We start from the raw sequence: 18,976 nt of genomic DNA, 5'->3' as shown, positions 1-18,976 counted from the left end.
CCAGCTCTGGGCTTTGCAAAGTTGTCCTGAATACTAGTGAGGGCAGTCTCATATGCATGTTAGAACATGTGTGTTTGCAATCAGAGGCAACTGTAACAATGTATTTTATGTTCAGTAGACATTAAGAACATCCTAATAAATGTATTTCATGGAGAGAGAAAAACAAAAAAACACCAAAACAATTTTTTAAATATTGTTTTATCATTAATGTCTATATTATTAACAGGTGACGCTAATTCAATATTTATTCTTTTTCTGTGCATTCATATGGAAATCTATAATCCACGTAGGTATTGGACGTATCCTACAGTGTCTTGTGTAGAAGAACAGACTTACACCCGAATTCATCAGCGGACGTATCATCAGATCCATTCCTTGGTGAATTCTGGAGTGCGCAGAGCTGATTTACGTGAATTCTAAAACAAATGTATGTTACGCTCAGTAACTTTTATTTGAATTACCTTTAGCAGGCTGAAGTACCCTTGTCCAAGGTAACCTTCAGATCGTATATATCTTCTATACGACAGAATCTGACAATGTGGACTGGGTAAGCATGACAGGCCCAGAAATATCAATGCAAAGACCAGTTCAGAAAGCTAACCATCTACTCTCAGACTGGGGAGCGCTTATTTTTAATCCACTGGTAAAATATGTTCCTATGGTTACCAGTGGCCTAACAACACTGATTGAACAGGCAACACTCTTTGGTACATAAAAAAAAAAGTCCTTTCACATGGCCCTAAATTGAAACAGCGGAGAGGTGCCCAACACACAAGCCAAGAGCGCTTTTGCTTTCAAAATTTCTAATACCTGCGTTAAAGAAGACACGTAAACTAATGTGACTGATATGAGAGCCTATTTACATATACATAAAGATGCATTGGTTGATACTGGATTTCTACAAACAAAAATTTAGATCACATAGTACCAAAAAATTTAATATGGGACTAATGAACCAATTTACAGCCAAAATATATTACCAAACCTCCCAACTGTCCCAATATCGGGACATGTTGACCCGCGGATGGGAATGTTGTAGGGAAGGGAGATATCTAATGGGCAGTCTAGCACTTTACAGCGCTAGGCAGCTCTCTTGGAGCATGGCCACGTCACATGTCCCACTGCTGGGAACTTACATGTTGGGAGGTATGCATTATCAACGTAGACCTATGGAATTACTAATTTACTTGAAAGTGTATCAAGAAATTCATTGGATTTAAAAACAAAAACATAATAGACACATGGATGGACATTTATGAAAGCGGAGAAACCAAAAATCCGCTGTGGACAATCATTCACCAAAACAGGCAAGAACAGAATTCACATTAAGCACATTTTGATAGATTTCTTTACTTTCCAAACAAACAATAAACTACATATTTATATTTACATTTTCTGAAATCAAAGCAGTGTTGTGAAAATGTAATTTGGAGATAATAACATGAAAAAAAAAGTGTGGAAAAACACCAACAAACTAAAAAGAATTGTGCTACACAACCCAAACCGAAATAATCAAGGGAAAGGAGTGGAGTATGAAATGGCAGTTTCCCATGCAGGGACAGTCACTGAAACATTACATATACCAAAGTCTGTTACTAGTTTCTGCTTGATAGAAACTAAACCATTGATGGCTAACCTGTGACACTCCAGGTGTTGTGAAACTACAAGCCCCAGTATGCTTTGGCAGCTATCAGCTAGTTATCTACTGGCAAAGCATGCTGGGGCTTGTAGTTTCACAACACCTGGAGTGTCACAGGTTAGCTATCACTGAACTAAACTAAAGGTAAGCCAAGGATATAAAGCTAATGCATCTGATAGACAAAACGTTCACGTTCATATTTTCAAATAAAGTGAGATCTTAATCAAATGTTTTGCTAACATTGATATAACAGGTTACCAGATTGCTGTGAAGAGGCCAATTTGTACAAGTCATATTTCTTGTAAGGTTATTTGCAGTGTTTAATATAATCCATCTGTTCCCTTTCTCAGGCTGCAGAAAAGCCAGAGACTTGCTCCATTGAGCTTCAAGTACGGCTGCAGTTAACCCCTCTCCTGCCAGACACAAGGGACATCTCAAGAAACACATCCTCAGTCGAACCAACAGTAAAAATAAGGGCTTGGTTCATAAAAAATTAATGTAGATTATACATTTTTAAAGCGTTGGTGCTCGGTCATTGTGGCCTTTCAGCTTTGAGCAAAACAGCATTTGCAGGCTTGAAAACATCCACTTATCACCTCAAAGTGTAATTGGGGAGTTCACCAAATAGAAAATGGCACAGGCAGTGCACTTACCCTGTCTATTGCTAGCTTTAATGACATTCTAGAGATCCCTGAAGTGGATGGAGGCAAGCAAGTGGTGAGAAACGCTAAAAGTGCCAGCAAGGTACTCACAGTTTCTTGAGACTTATCCTTGACATTATACACCGCCAGCTTTATTTTACTTTCTTCGTAGATGGGATACTCCGAGGGAAACGTCACACCAGTCAGAAACAGTGGGTCTCTTGTTCCCTGTATAGCACAAGCAAACAGTTTAAGCTCAATGAGGTGGCAGCTGCTTGCAGCACAGAATGCAATTGACAGACAAGCATGCAGACAAGAGGGTGAAGGGGGAAAAAAAAAAAAAGATATTGATTTCAAAGAACATTTTCTGTTCCATCCAAGGTCTGAAATCCCCATCCTCTTGTAGCATTTGGGCATGCTGAATAGATGCTTTTGGAAAGCAGAGCAGTCTTGTAGTAATCAATAAAAGAGTGAATGCCTCTCTGTCAACATCTATCATTAGCATTATTAGTGTGCAAGTAATACACTGTTTATTTCCTATGCCAGGTTTTAAAAGTATTTCCCTCGGGCCAGCTGTCACAATGCTTTGTCTCTCTTTTGAGCGGACATGTGCTGTAATTTGTACAAACAGCCAGAAACTATTTTGATGAAGCCACACCAATGGAGGCAGCTGTAATGAGGGGAGCATTTAGGGATTATATCCACAAAGTAAAACATTCAGCTGACAATGATATCTCTTTCTACAAACCCTGTTTGCTGTCAGGTTCACGTACAGATTTAGACTTTGTTCTTGACAGTTGCCTTTTATCCATTCACTCCACTTTCTAACACCCATTTGACCTAAATATCCAGCAAGAACATCTGTTTTAAAATACAGCTAATAAGACTCTTGTATTCGTCAGGATATTTCATTCACCTGAACACCAGAGGTATTTTTAGAATGGACAGGAAGTGACTGCTATGGTTTTCAGAAAAAAAGCCTGAATTGAATTTTATGTTAATTTCTAAACTGTGATGAAAAAAAAGTGTTATTTTATTCATATTCAAAGAGAATTTAGTTTGGTTTAATGAAGTTTAAATATGGAACAAAACAGCTAGCAGGACTTTGCCTTTTATATTATAAGATGCAAATGCCTGTACTGCTATTGAACTAGTATGAAATATTTTAAAATGTAATGTATTAGGCATCTCTCCATGTTTGTGGAAGTGAGAACTGGGCTATGTATTTTGACTTACATACCATGATCGCGTTCTAAGTGGAAAGAAATGTGTTACATGCAGGAAGAGCAAAGGAAATCACATAATTATGGAAATCCTTTCCACCGATAGTATTTTTTTTAAGGGCACACTAAACAAGAAAAGTACAGCTACAGTATTATGATGCTTCTAACAAAGTAGTTTATGTAATGATAAGTTAGTGGATTGATATGTGTGACATACTTCCACAGAAATATGGCAACATCCATTTAGACACTTCTGGATGATTTTCTGAGTAAGGCTGGGTACGCACTACAGAATTTGCCGACCAATGTGTTATCTACAAGGATTTTACTGACAACTGAAAAAAAAAAAAAAAAAAAGTCCCGTTGAGCGTGCTGATTCATGTGTACACACTATACATGTTTTAAAAGATTCACTCGCAGATCTGTGTTTTTCAACTGTTCAAAACCGTCAGCTGAAAAGATCATGACTCTGTAAACTCTATGGAGATCCTGATCGTGGGTGCATATACACTGTAGGATTGGACGGATGTCGTTCCATAGCGGAACGAGATTTATAGTTCTCCTGGACAATCAAATCAAACGGTTGTCGATGCTTTGGTAAGACTATCATTCATCACCTGACTGTACACACTAATGCAATATTGGGCTGAATGGTGGCGATATCGGGTGATTGGCCCGATACTTGGCTGGAAACACTGTTGTGTGTACCCAGCTTAAATATTTAAGTTAATGGAAGATAGTAGAGTTCAGCTTCCTCTACAACATTTCATGCTGTATTTGCTGGTAGGTTTTGTTCTACTTCAAGTCTAGTGACAAACAAATGCTTGAAGTGAACACATGTTTTAACCCCAGGGACCCTGTGTTTACACACACTGTTCACCAACACACTGCAGCAGTAGTTCCTGTAATATTGGTGGCAGCATTCATACATCATGTCAGCACTCGTGTTCCAGGAACGTGGAGCATACTCTGCCTTCTATGTGGTTGCGAGCACAGTGGGTAAGTGCTTGGGGCTAAAACACACAGACGTCTGTCATTAGCCTAAAGCCTCTAACTGGAGTTATCATGCTTTTATTAGTGAAAGCATATAAACACATCACTGGTACCTGTAGGCAGGATCAGCGCAGTGTGCTACGTATACTTCCGTTCACTGCAAGTGAATGCAATGGGGGCAATTGAGAAACCTCCACTAACCCCAAGTGCAAGTGTTAATCACCACTGCCTATTAAATGCAGTAACATTTGACATGGTTACATTTGACACGTTATGTCACTGGTGGTTTCCTAACGCCACTGAGTAATTAGTCTACTGTAAGTCATAACCAAAATGGCTAATAAAAATGATCAACAAAATAATAAAAATGAAACTATGTATATAACGGTCACTGTACACCCTAACCATATCATTGCACAGTTGGACAATCTACTTAGATATCTGCATCTACACAGGATGTGCCAATAAGCTCTTAAAAAGTGACAGATGTTTCCAATGATAAAGTTTATGAAAGATATAGGCACATTTAACCCTTCTCTGGATTAAATGTTGAACAAGAATAGACAGCTACAGGTTTTCTAAGCTTGCTTAATAGGCATTGGGGTTTAGCATTTGTACAGCTGTCAAAATGTCATATCAAATATAATTGCATTTAATATTTGTTTTTACTAATGTTTTAGAGATCACCTTGATGCCTTTACATGTGGTAAATGCAAAAAACAATGGAACACGTAGCTTTCCAGAAAAACACTACTGCAACAAACACACCAATGGGTATGATAACATTAAAAACAATGTAGTATCCATTTAATAATCTACAGTGGGTACCAGCCCTTAGCTGCATCTCTACATGGAACTCTGCGCTTTAATGCCTTGTTATTATATGGCGATTTGACAGTTTGTAGGTGTATTTGATTACATGAACAGCACTAATACTAGTTAAACTCCACATAAATCTTTTATATCTGGCATTGCAAAAAACATATAGAAAATGAAAGCGTAAAAGTAAAACTAGTGATAGAAATGATAGAAACAATGTAGAGGTATTATTGATATCTTTCACTGAATAGAAGCAAAGATATATAACCTTTACATTCCTAAAGCAGAAATTAGCTAATGGAATTGCAAATATGTAGTGCAACTTCACAATATCATCTGTATACACTTTAGTGGTCCACGCTGTTGAAGTATAGATTGCAAGCTCACTGGAGGGTACATTTTCAAATGTCATTGTATCTAACATTGCTGGGTGCTACATCCATAAATGATAATAATAAACCTCCTACATAATAACAAACAAATAACACACAACAAAGAATTGAAACACTGTTTTGAGCCTGTGAGCTAACAACTATGTTAGCAATTCAGTCTATAATATTTATCATAGCTGTGTTTTTTTACCCATACTGTTCCAAGCCTTGACATTAACAGGACAAGCAGTCAGGAAATGGAGTAGAACAAGAAAGTCTTTATAAGCAGGATTGTTCTGCTACATTACAGCTAATGCCACTGAAGCGATGGGAAGGATCCTGAGTACGACCATTAGCCTGGTTTAGCAGACCTATCAACTCCCACTGTTTATTTGCAAACCTCCCTGGTTTTAAGTCAGGATGTGATTTTTCGCTTGAGTGGCACCAGAGACTTCACACAGATTTGATAGCTTTTGTTTGCCTACCTAAGTATAAGACTTCGAACATGGCATTTCTGACCTCAGTGGATGCAGCAGTTTGATTGATCGATTCTAAGCAGACTCGATACCCAGCCAGTGGGACCTGCTGCAGAAAGACTAACCACGCCGCCAGCAGACGGGCTCCAGTAACAACCAACCATATGACTATATCTAACATTTAACAGAGCCAAAAAAGAAGAAGCAGCAGCAACAAACAGTTAAGGAACAGACAAGCAGTGTCAAGTGCATTGCAACAACCTTCTTGGGATGCTTAAAAGGGTTATAAAATCACTGCAGTGTAGAAATGCAATTGCTATTGAAGAGGTTATGGGGAAAGAATCTGGGTCATTCTTCAAGTAGAAAATGAATGTCTTCATTTATTGGTACCAGAACACTCTAAAAGCTAAAGCACTGATATCTGTAGCAGGCTGTTTAAACCATTGACTTGTAGAAGAGCTAAAGATTCAGACGCTGCCAACCAGATTAGCAGTCGGCTGAAAATAAGCATTTATAGGAAGCACTCTGCACCAATATATCCCAGTCTAAATGCCTTAGGAGCTACTAATGTATCAAGCAAAAGTCATCTTGCAGCAAAACAAACTGGTTTACATATCATACATACTAGCTACAGTTTATTCTTAACTATATTTCATTTATAGGAGGTGCCATAACAAAAATAAACAATTCCCTTCCTGACTGCCAGTACTCTTCCAGACTTCCTTTACCCTCCCTCCTCCCCCATGAGGACAACAGTGTGTAAAATACCAACCACAGTTCAATTCTGCAGGCATTTACGTACCCTTGCCTTCCACCGAAAACACTTCATGGTAAAAATCAAAAAGACCAAGTATAAGTGATATTTGCTCCACAATCCTTAATGCTAGCTTCCTAGGATGGAATATTCCTGTAGACAGTGTTGGAATGAACTGTCAGATGTTAGTGTGAAGCACAGAAATATGCTTGTCATGAAAATACATGCAATTGTATTTTTAGGCAGGAAGCCCTGAAATAGTTCTAGCTCATATCATGCTGCACAAACGTGATGGAACTTGTCAGAGCAACTTTAATAAGTACAGTAATAAGCAGGAAAAAAAATGCTCACCTCTACTATTTCAGTGTTAGCATATCTGGTTAAAGTCTGGTCTGTTGGATGTGCCACAGAGATCTGCACAAATGTGCTCAGCTTTCCGTCACGAGCAGCGGTCAGCAAATCCTTGCATGCTGAAATCAGAACAATAAATATAAATAGACTGTAAAAAGTGCTAGTCTAAATGTGCACAGAGGACGAGACAGGCTGAGCATGAGCTCTGGATTACATCTCTGGAGACACAGCTGATTTAACAAAGGAAGTCCCTTGGAGTTACCTTTGCAGACATAGGAAGTCACATGTTAAAGCTGAGAATTCATTTCCAAAAGCAGGTCCTGTAAGACTTTCCTGCCGAGGCACAGCATTGGTGTGTAATTGCGGGCTAATCCACAGCAACTCACATAGACAAATACACTTAGCAGTTTTACGATAAGCACATCAGCTCTGACCTTAAAACCTTATCAACGTCATTCACTCTGTGGTTACAGACCTTGTGGTAAACTGCTATGGAGGAATATCCAATAAAGCAGTTACTGATTAACTCGCTGTGTCACCCATGCCCCATTGCTGTATACATTGAGTTTTTCTAATATAAAGAAAGTGAGCCTGTTGTTGATAAGGATGCATGCTGGGCAGGTTTACGTCAGGCATACATACACCCACATACATATACACACCACCAGGTCATAAGCAAGAAAAGTTAACATTTGTGGTGAAAGCAAAAAAAATGTTATTAGGCTTAATGTAATACAAAAGATATAATATTCCTTCTCAAACAGACATACGTCCAACTCAGGCCTAGGGGTATATTCATACTTGCCAACTCTCCCGGAATGCCCAGGAGACTCCCGAATTCCGGGTAGGTCTCCCAGACGAGCTCCATGATGCTATTCACTGGGAATCGCATCATTTTGGCTCACCCCCATGTTAAAATGACGCGTTTGCGACATTATGTCACAGGCGGAGTGACCAAAATTACGTGATTCATGGAGCCCCGCCCCCTCACGCCCACCTCTACACCGAGACTCCCGGAGACAAATCATTAAAGGTTGGCAACTGTGGGTATATTTACTAAACTGCAGGTTTGAAAAAGTGGAGATGTTGCCTATAGCAACCAGATTCTAGCTGTCATTTTGTAGAATGTACTATATAAATAACTAGAATGTGATTGGTTGCTATAGGCAACATCTCCACTTTTTCAAACCCGCAGTTTAGTAAATATAACCCCTAGTGTACTTAAACACAAACACTATTTCTATCCACCTATATTTTAATAAAACACTATTAGCATACACTGTGACCATATGTGACAATATCACAGTAATAAATTAAGCATTCATAAAATTTATTGCAAAGGTTCCATGATTTCACAAAATACAAAAAAAAAAAAACAACAAAAAAAAAACAAACTGTTTATATGAATTCATCCATGAGATCCAAATTAACACCTTCAGGGCTAGGGACGAGTGGGATTACTACACGTAGTTTTTCATAGGAAAATCTGCACATGAAAATGATAATGCTGTTTTTGAATTTTTTTTACTGTCTTTAATGAAATGCATAAAATGTTTAGGAATGTTTATGGTAGTCCAACAAGGCATATTGTTTTGAAAACTAGACAACCTACTGCATTAAATGAGGGCACTTCAGAGGTTATTGAAGCCACTTTCTGTAATGTAGGGTACTATTGTTTGGTGATTACCAGCCAGGAAATACCAAGGGGGCACATTTCATTTGAAAGAGGGGACAATCTTCTTTCAATTGAGGAGTACCCATAGTTTCTAGGAGCCAGGATGGGGAAGATCTGGACATTACAAAACCCCTCCTCCATCCTGTAGGGGTCTATTATCTGGTGATCATATATGATCAACAAATAATAACTACTAAACGGCCAGGCCATATTATTTGAAATAAGAAACTCCCCTTTTTCAAATGAGGGTACCCCTGATTTTTTTAAATCCAATATGGAGGAGATCTCTGTCCTCCTCCCCAATCCCTGAATTTCTTAATTATATCTGTAGTGTAGGTTGTTATTGTCTGGTGATCACATATAATCACCAGAAAGTAACTATTAAAGGGCACTTTAGTTCAATAAAGGAACACCCCTGAGTTTCTTGGTACCAAGATGGACGAGCCCCTAGCTTTTCAATATTTTTCAGTAGACATTGAGTGATAAGGTGGGGCTTAATGACGTTTCTCCTCCTCTTTGATCCTGTTTTTCCCTGCCCTCCCCTCTATCTCCTCCACTTGGGACCCCTCCTACTAGTCTTCTGCACATGTGGCCACTGCAGACAGAGGAGTCTCCCTCAGCAATCTCTGCAGATCAGGTATGTGTAATGGGATATTAATATAATGTAATGTATGTATTTATCTGCGTGTGATATCAATGTGTGTGTAATATACATGTAATTTGCATGTGATATTGCTCTAATCTATGTGTTATATTAATGTCATGGTTGTGTGAGAGCTATTGAGGTTATATAGAGATGCTATTGATGTAATGTTGAAGTTGATAGAGACAATTAATGAAATGTGGGGTGTGTTAATGTGAGGGTACATAGTAGTCTATAAATGTAAGGTAGAGGTATTAATGACCTGTGGCTGCTGGTATTAGTGTAATGTGGCTGATGGCGGGCTCTATTTATGTAATGTGAGGGTTATTCATTTAATGTATTTACAGTTAGAGGCTCTGATTATTAAATGTGGGGGTTACTAATGTAATGTGGAATTGATAAGGGCTATTTATATATTGTAGGTGATAATGATGCAATGTGGGTTATCTGTATTAAATGTGGGGGCTAATCATTTAATGAAGGGTGTAGGGGATCTTAATTTAATGTTGGTGCAGGTTTTGTTTTTCTTTGGGGGGGGCTAGAGTGTTTGGTTTTCAAGAGGTGTTAGTACCTATTTCTTTTCCAAACAGGGTCCTGACATTCCAGGATCCAGGCCAGCATTGATAGAGCTTAAGACCAGCGCTTTGTCAAAGGGTCAAGAACAGGTAGGAAAGAACAGCTTAGTCTGCCACCTGCCCTGAGTTTGGTAAAGCACTCCCATTTTTTTTACAAACTGTGCAGCAGTCAGGAATTCTTCCTGGCTGCAGGGACAGACTGGATGTATGTTCCGCTTCATGAAGCTCTCCCAATTAACCCCTTTCAACAGCTCTTACCCTGCTGCGGTGCTCAAAGGAGGAGAGGGCTGCTCGGCATCACACAGCTCACAGTGCTGCTCCATACTGTAAGTGGGTTGTGCACAGCACCAGGAACATCATGAGTGGGAGTTACCAGCACTCTGCTCAGAGTTCCTTCCTACATAGAGCAATGGTGGTGGAAACTGCTGTGAAGACAAAACCCTCCGCCAGTGGACATCGCAGATCGTAGGAACCTCTGGGATTGTGGGTTTAGAACACATGTGGCAAGGGAAGAATGGTGGGGGTGCATATGTGACAAGGGGAATGTTCACCCAGTATTCTTCCCATGTCACATAAAAGAGGCGAGCCTCAGAATTTACTTCGCTAAATTCATAGAACCTTCCTGCTTAAAAAGTCCATTCTAGATAAAAATAAATAAATATCTAAACATTATGTAAAGTGTGTGACTTTATGTTTGACTTTTAATTGTAAGTATTAAAATACCTTTTTGCAACAGAATATTAGGAACATTAACACAGCAACCTGAAGGTTATAGTCTTTAGTCTGCATGCTGGCTGCACTGTACAGTGTGACAACTACAATCCCTGGGAAGCCCAATGGTCTCTCCACTCTTTGCCTTCCACTTGCATGTTTGAATAAAGAAAGCAATGGTAAGAACTCAATGTGGTTCTAGACTTAATTGGACATTTTTACTTTTGGATGGATTTAAGTAACTATAATTACTACAAAGTAACGTCACAAACTATTTCACTAATATTAAATACACCAGACTAAATTGGGACCACAATTGCTAGTTTTATCATAAAATCATAGACTATATGCATAAATATTCCTGACAATGTTATTCAACCTGTCTGCATTTGGATGAATTCCAAAAAGAGCAGCTGTAGCAGGAAGATGTCTGGATCGCAAAGCACTTTTCCCACAGGAAGAATTGAAGTTTACAACAGGACACCCAATGTTCACTTGTTTATTAAACAAGCTGCTTTCCCTAGTTAACCCACTCTGGTATAAAAGTGTTTGTGATATGACCTATCATACTTTTTATCCTGATTTGTAAAATTCTTTTGAACAGTTATATCCAATTTAAGGTGGGTACTTTTTTAAAGGCAACTATCATAAAAATGTCTGTTTGTTTTTATCATGTAACAAGTATTACAAAAAAAAGCAAGAAATTCTCCTAATTTTTGGTATAATCGCTGTGAGTTACATGGCTGTTACCATGTAACTGCTAAAAACTTTTGGAACAAATAATTTAGTAATAAATTAACCAGATCTTTATGTCATGATAGCTGTTTGTATCACTTATGCTTACTTTTTAAATGATACCTATGGTGGCTAAATATGGCAGGCGAGTTTTTGCGATCACAGCTATACAAAAGAATTAATTGACAGCCCAGGACTTCAAAGAGATGGCTCCTAGCTGCTTGATCACTGCTCCATTCCTCTTGGCCAGGTACAGCCATGAACTGTGTGGCTGCAATTGACTCGAACCAAGACAGTTCAAACAATACCAGCCTACCCTTGGACATTATCAAAAATGTATAGATTTTATAGCATGTCATACCTTCCTAATAGTTCTGTTTTTATCCTGTTTTTTTTATCTGGATAGTCCTGATTTGTGTGCTCAAAAGCTTATCAGCAAGTGGGATTCTCCTCAGCTTATTCGGCTTATTCTGTCCTGATTTTACAGTTTTAAAAGTGGGAAGGAATGCTGTGTTTATAATTACAGACAGCATCAAAGGTGGTGTTATCAGCACAAATAAGACAATATATTGTCTACATAGCCTAAGGATAATGAGCTAGAATAATGGAGCCAATGGGGGAAAAGATATCAATTGAGACCAAGTGGACTATTTATTAAAATTGCGCTTATCACGGCACCACTTATCACAATAAAAAAATTGCCTTTCGACACAAAATATGAATATTTCATTGCTATAGTAGCTAAGTAATACTGAGTATAAAAGTACTATTCAGTTGCCTTGACAAAAGATCCAGAACAATAGGAGTTAACTGTCACTCTGGAGGCCTCAGTTCTGCTATACTTTACTTCAGTGTTTCCCAAACCCAGTCCTCAGGTACCCCTAACAGTGCATGTTTTCCATCTCTCTTTGCTGGAGCACAGGTGTATTCATTACAAACTGACACATTTTTTAAAGATCCACAGATTGTACTAATTATTTCACTTGTGGCCTGGAAAACCTGCACTGTTAGGGATCCTGAGGACTGGGTTTGGGAAACACTGCTTTACTTGATAAGGCATGGGAGAGCGGAGACAATTAATGTCTGTGTGGTTACCGCCTGCAGTATCCCCCTTATTATATAAAGCAAAGCGTTATCAAGCTAGCAATTTCACCTTTTGATAAATGCCCCCCCAACTAAATTCAAGAGTGTATCCAAGATTGTAGAGACAAAACGGGACCTGCACACCTACGCTTCCAAATCAAGAAAATGAAAGGGAAAATAAATAACTTTCACATTTTATTTTTATACCAGTTCCGGCAGGACTCAATATAAAAACACCACACTATGGAGCCGTGTTAAAAGCACACAAGACACTCTCAGACAATGTTGGCGCTGTGATAACTCGATTGGACACCCCTGGAATATCTGGTGGAGATGCCCAAAGTGCCATCCATATTGGAGGGAAGTGATCAAAATTTCTAAGGAGATTTTGGGAGATGAGGAGCGGGAAGGTCCAGACTTCTGGATACTAAACATGTTTAAGACTCTGATTTCTTCAAATAGAAAATCTCTCCTAAAGCATTTAAATAAAGTGGCAAAGACAGTTATCCTAGTTGAATGGAAATCCAATATCCCTCAATCGGTCAAGGCTTGGTTCCATAGACTTGACTTCTATATGTTGATGGAATATATCACCTTGGCCGCAACAGGTATATATGCAGAATTACCACTACCCGGTTTAGTTGGCTAAGCTTTAAAGACACATATATAACTTTATCTAAATCTAATCAGATCTATTCCTCGCTTCTATTTACTTATTTTACTGACCTTTCATATATAACAGGAGCACAGGACACCCCTCTTCTTCCCATCCTTTTCTTTCCATTATCCCCCTCTTTTTAAGCTCTCACCCTTCTTTTATAAGTTTAAAAAAAATAAAAACTGATAACTTTGTTATGTTTTATCTTACAATATCTATTGATAGCTTTATCTGAGAATTATCGACTTTAATTTAAAAAAAGCAGTCAAGGAGCAGAAATGCAATTACTGGGCTGGATAAACTGTTAGGCAATCTATGCCCCTGAGTTGGACCTGGTGGGCCCTGAGAGGTCTGCTTGCCTTCTCCAATATACTCACTGTACAGGAATGCCCTGGTCTGGGTGGTCAGGGATTATTGGGCCTGTCCTGGTCTGAAAGGGTTTGGCCCCACCATTGCTATACTCTCCAGCCACCAGTGAGTTGCATTCCTGTCATACCCACCCATCCGCTCTTGTATCCCATTCTCCTCCTCACCATCTTCTCCTCCTTTCGCCTGTTCCTTCCATCCCTAACCTCTGCACATGTGTCTGTATGGCTGCCTCCATCAGTTTAAGAGGATAGATAAGTGTTTTGGGGAAGTTTAAAGTTAGGTGATGTGTTTGGTATTAGTATTATGTGTGAAGAGTGTTAATGTTATGTGGGGCTGGTGTACGAGGCAATAATGCTATGGGGAGCTGGTATGAGTGTGGGTATCAGTATTATGTGGGGGGTGGTGTGTGGGAGTATTAATGTTATGTGGGGGCTAATGTGTGAGCATTAGTGTTAGAGATTCTAGTATTAGTGTGGGGGGTTCATGTGTGTGTGAGGTGTTAATGTTATACAGGGGATAGTGTGGGGGACTATTATTGTTGAGGGTGGTATTAATGTTATGTGGGTTCTGGTGGAGAGTATCAATGTTATGTGGGAGCTTTTAGGGATTGTCACATGCCGTGGCCGCAGTCAGGTGCCTGCGCAGTTACCCGCTCCATGCAGGGCTCCGCGACGTCCTTATGCTCTCCCTTGCTATTGACTTTTCTCTTTCCCACAAGATATTTAAGGCCCCTGACCCTGCAGTCAGGTGTCTGTTCTTTGTATTAGCATTTTGCCAATACTCTGACCTGGCTTCCTTCACTCGGTTACTTCTGCTGCAGTACCTTTGATACCTCAGTTTGCTGTTCAGTGGAACCTCTCTGCAGACTACCATCTCCTAGTGTTCAACTTGCTGCCTAGTGGTAACCTCTATGCAGACTATCACCTCCTGTGCTCAGCTCACTGCTCCAGTTATACCTCAGTTCGCCATACCACCTTGAGGGGGTCCCTGGCAAAGACCACCTGCCTCATGTTACCCTCGGTTTGTGACAGGGATTTTAATATTATGTGGTGGTTCTTTTTTAAATGTGGATGTATCAATGTTAAGGATAGCTCTTTAATAAATGTTGAGCTATACTCGTTAGTTCTTCAGCTGCCAGATCCCTCTAGACCATCTCCACAAGCTGGTCTGCTGTTTTTCGGGGGTCCATGGCTTACCCACTTGTAGATAGCGATCCATCATGATACTTTCGACAATTTGGTGGCCTGTCAAAGTCTCCGGTTGTAACCATTTTTTGTGATTAGGTCATGCATCTGTGAGTAGGGGGGTTTATTCTCCTGGTAACGATGTACTCTTTGCGCCCGGACATTATGACACCCAAACGGGTCAGACTTTCCGCCTTCAATTTATCATAGTCCTTGGCATCAGTAATGCTTAGATCATAGTATGCCTTTTGCGACTCCCCAGATAGGAAAGGATCCAATAGGCCGGCCCACTGAACTTTAGGCCAATTTTCCCTTTCAGCAGTTCTCTCAAAAGTTCTTAAAGAGGCCTCTACATCATCTCCCTCGGTCATCTTTTGAAGAAAATGATTAGCTGGTGTCTAGAGCTAATTGTGACTTCCGGTGAAGCTCTGCCAGGCACCAATACTTCTAGGCCTAGGCGTTGTTGCCTCAGGTTCTCCTCAACAGCTGTCTGTTTTAGCCTCTGGGACTCCTCAATGGCTTGTAATCGCCTGTGGGACTCTTCATTGGCTATCTTCTGTAGCCTGTTAGCTTCCTGCTGAGCTGCATTAGTTGCCTGCTGTACCCTGGTAGCTTCCTGCTGGACCGCAGAAGATTGTATCAACTCTTTGACCATATCTTCCATGTTACCTCCCGCTGCAGGAAAAGGGCAGAATGTAGCCTTCTTAATCAGCTGGCCATCATGTCCCGGGTTAGGGTTCAAAAGACTGTCCTATAGGGGCATATTCAATTGTTTGTATTCCCCGCAGCGTTAAAAGTATTACCGTTATTACAGTAATACTAAGCCGGATTTCAGCTTGCAGCTCCCTGAGTTGAAATCCAGCGTGAAAGGTACCGAATTTGCGCGCACTATTACCGTAATCAGGGCCATCTTTTCCATTGGGCACGATGGGCAGGCGCCCGGGGGCCCCACGGGCAAGGGGGCCCCAGAGACAGGGCTCTTAATTAGAATAAATAATCCTGCAAAAGAAAAAATCTGCAAAAAAAACCTTCAAGCGTCACTGAGCAAGTACATCTATCTATCTCTATACATATACACATATATATATATATCAACACAATATGTCATTTTTTCTCCTGATGAAGTCTGTTGTTACAGACGAAACGCGTTGAGAGTACTAATAGTCTTCCCCACCACACTGGGAGTTGATTTTATTCAGATAGGTCTGCTATCTGCTACTCGATATGTAAGTGGCTACTATTTTTATATTAAAGTGCTGTTTATGATATTACATCGTTGGTTTCTTGTGTATTTCAATTTCTGAGGCCATTAGCTGTTTATCCGGATATGGAGCAAGTGTGACCTGTCCATCAATATCTGTGGGACCTCGATATATACAGGCTGCAAAGTTCTGATCTCTGGTACGCATCTACCTGCACAAGTGTGTTTTGGGTGTTCCTCGTCACACTCTATGAGGGACTTGTCATTCAGTTAGTGTGACTGACCTGAGATAAGCTATTGAGTTCATATATCTGGTACACGCACTATTATATTCGGGTGATGCATTTTGTGGTTGTTTCCCCACTGGTGAATTGATTCCATGTTTGTGTGAATTCATTTATATTACTGTACTACGCTATTGTGCGCCTCCTCCTCCATTCTTTTATATATCTATAATATAAATGTCTAGTGGCGTGTGTTAGTCTGTCTGTGTGTGTGTGAAAAAAAACAAACAAGCTGCAGCGCCACCTGCTGGGCAGAGTTATACACGGACCTATATATTTATTGAAGGAGAAGCGACAGTTGGGATGGGTTGGTGGTTGCCGGGGGTGACAGTGGGGAGTTTTTAACACCTTCAGTAGCTTGATTTGACTAGAATGCATGAGTATCATGCACGGGTTAACTGACCTACTAAATTCTTAGTGTGTGTGGGAAAAAAACCTCAAAAAGGGCTGAAATTTGGTATACTGACATTATTGACGAGTTGAGGGGTCAAACTCATTTTCGTGAGGTAATTTTACCTCATGAACACACATGTGTACAGTGAATCCAGGGGGGTATGATCGGGGCAATCGCGCCCCCTCCCCCCCTAGCAGGGGTTTGCTGCCGATGGCTGCACAGTATGTGCAGGTCTGTTTGGCAGTGACAGTGTGCTGCTGTGGTTTAAACACAATCAGAGCAGCCGGGCAGCACACTGTCCCTGCCTGTCACTGCCGAGCGGCCCTGCACATACTGTGCAGCCCCCGGCAGCCTCAGAACTCAGAAAGGGGGCGGGGCCTAAATCGCCCCGCTTTAACATCGCCCCAGGGAACAAACATTTTCTAGATCCGCCCCTGCATGTGTAGCGGCGTGTGTTAGTGTGTGTGTGTCTGTGGAAAAAACTATTTTCTCAGAAAGGGATCATCCGAATGACCTGAAATTTGGTATACTGACATTATTTGACAAAAAAATGCATAAGTATCATGCACGGGTTAACTTTAATATATATATATATATATATATATATATATATATATATATATATGGGCCCTGATGCACTGCTTTGCCCGGGGGCCCATAATGTTGTTAAGATGGCCCTGACCCTAATGACGGTAATAGTGCACGCACCGTGTTACTTTTCAGTGTAGCGCTAACAATTGGATATGCCCTATAGAGTACTTTCCCAAAATTGGGTGTCTGTCTCTTTAAATTTTCACACTCTTTTTGGCTGAAATTAAAGTGCAATGCTCGCATCCTCCACCATATATAGTAAAATTGTATATGGGTTGCCATCCTCTGGGGTGACGGTTGCACTTCAGCCAAAGAAAGTCCAACATTTCAGGTTAATAGCCTCAGCTAGTTTTATTCACCAGCTTACAACACGTAACAAAACATAAACAAAATCCTAGCCATCTGGCTACTAGCTAAGACATTAGGCCCCTCACTCTCTAGAGTGAGGGGCCTAATGTCCCTCACTTTAAATCAAACAAGTGGAACTCACAGCATAAATTGTAGCTTCTCTCAGGAGACCTCTGATCTCCTCCCCCAGACAGTGAGAGATCAGGGCTGGAGCCTTTTATAAGCCCCACACAGGGGTGTGTCCTGATTACTCTGCTGGGAGTCTGCAGAGCCAAAGACCCGGACTGGGCCTTTTGTATGGAGCCCACCCTGCTCTCTCCATACAAAACACCAGGGACCCATTACCAGCTATTCCTGAAGCTGAGAAACCAAATGAGAAGCTTTTCCTCAGAAACAATCTCCCTGATAGTTAAAATACAAATGACAGGAACCTGGGACTTATGTACCTGCCATTTACCTCTTGCCCAGAACTTCTGTCACAATAGACACACACACACACACTATTCAACCACAACTTTAAAACCCCTATTAAATTACTGAGTAGCAGATCCTCATTAATTACAGAGAAATGAGTTTGTAGAAATAAATAATTCAATAATTTTATTAAGATTATACTCCATAAAAAATATTAATGCAAAATTTCCAAATAATCAAGTATATGTAGAACACTGACTAATATCTCTTTAGTTGTCTCGAAAAACATTGCTAATTATATATATATATATATATATATATATATATATATATGAGAGAGAGAGAGAAATTCTCTAAATTAGTATAGAAGAGTTCAATCAGGCAGGTCAGCATTTCATAATTAATATATTTTATTTTACTTCTTGTGAGGTATTCTAATCAAGACAGTTTGTGTGTTTTCAATTCCTGTGAAGCTCTCATTAACAATGAAAATAAAGATGAAGGTCAAAAAGATTTGGAAGCTCAGATTCAAACAAAAATAACAAACAATCACTAAATAGGTCACAGAGCTCACAAGCTGTGGGTACACATGGGAACAGAATAATATCATTAGCCTGCTCTTACCTACAAGAATAGAAATGAGTAATTCCTCTGCATTTGCCTGGATTGTGACCTATACAAAGTGGGTTGTAGACATACAGAACTTGACTTGAAATTATGTTTACAGACTATGCTGTAGCACAGATATATACATACTCTTGCTGACATTTGCCAGTATTGCAGAATTATTATTATTTATATTTTGTATGTGAAATTTCCTAGCACAAGTATACATTTGAGATCA

At 39.9% G+C, this 18,976-nt stretch overlaps 1 protein-coding gene across 8 annotated transcripts in view; it reads right to left on the bottom strand.

Moving 5' to 3' along the window:
- INPP4B (inositol polyphosphate-4-phosphatase type II B) overlaps nucleotides 1-18,976 on the bottom strand; it is a 481,006-nt gene that overhangs the window by 366,207 nt on the left and 95,823 nt on the right. For 7 of the 8 annotated variants that reach the window (XM_075199307.1, XM_075199316.1, XM_075199324.1 and 4 more), the window contains exons 3-4: nucleotides 7,268-7,386; nucleotides 2,392-2,508 (exon numbers count right to left, since the gene is read on the bottom strand). In XM_075199307.1, the coding sequence (XP_075055408.1) occupies nucleotides 2,392-2,508; nucleotides 7,268-7,386 (236 nt within the window). Of the gene's footprint in view, nucleotides 1-2,391; nucleotides 2,509-7,267; nucleotides 7,387-7,529; nucleotides 7,551-18,976 lie in introns of those variants that run through there. The other variant, XM_075199359.1, reaches the window with a different exon arrangement.

The sequence above is a fragment of the Mixophyes fleayi genome, chromosome 1 (genome assembly GCF_038048845.1).
Source record: "Mixophyes fleayi isolate aMixFle1 chromosome 1, aMixFle1.hap1, whole genome shotgun sequence".
Taxonomy (NCBI): Eukaryota; Metazoa; Chordata; class Amphibia; order Anura; family Limnodynastidae; genus Mixophyes; species Mixophyes fleayi.
This window is presented reverse-complemented; position numbering and strand designations above follow the sequence as displayed.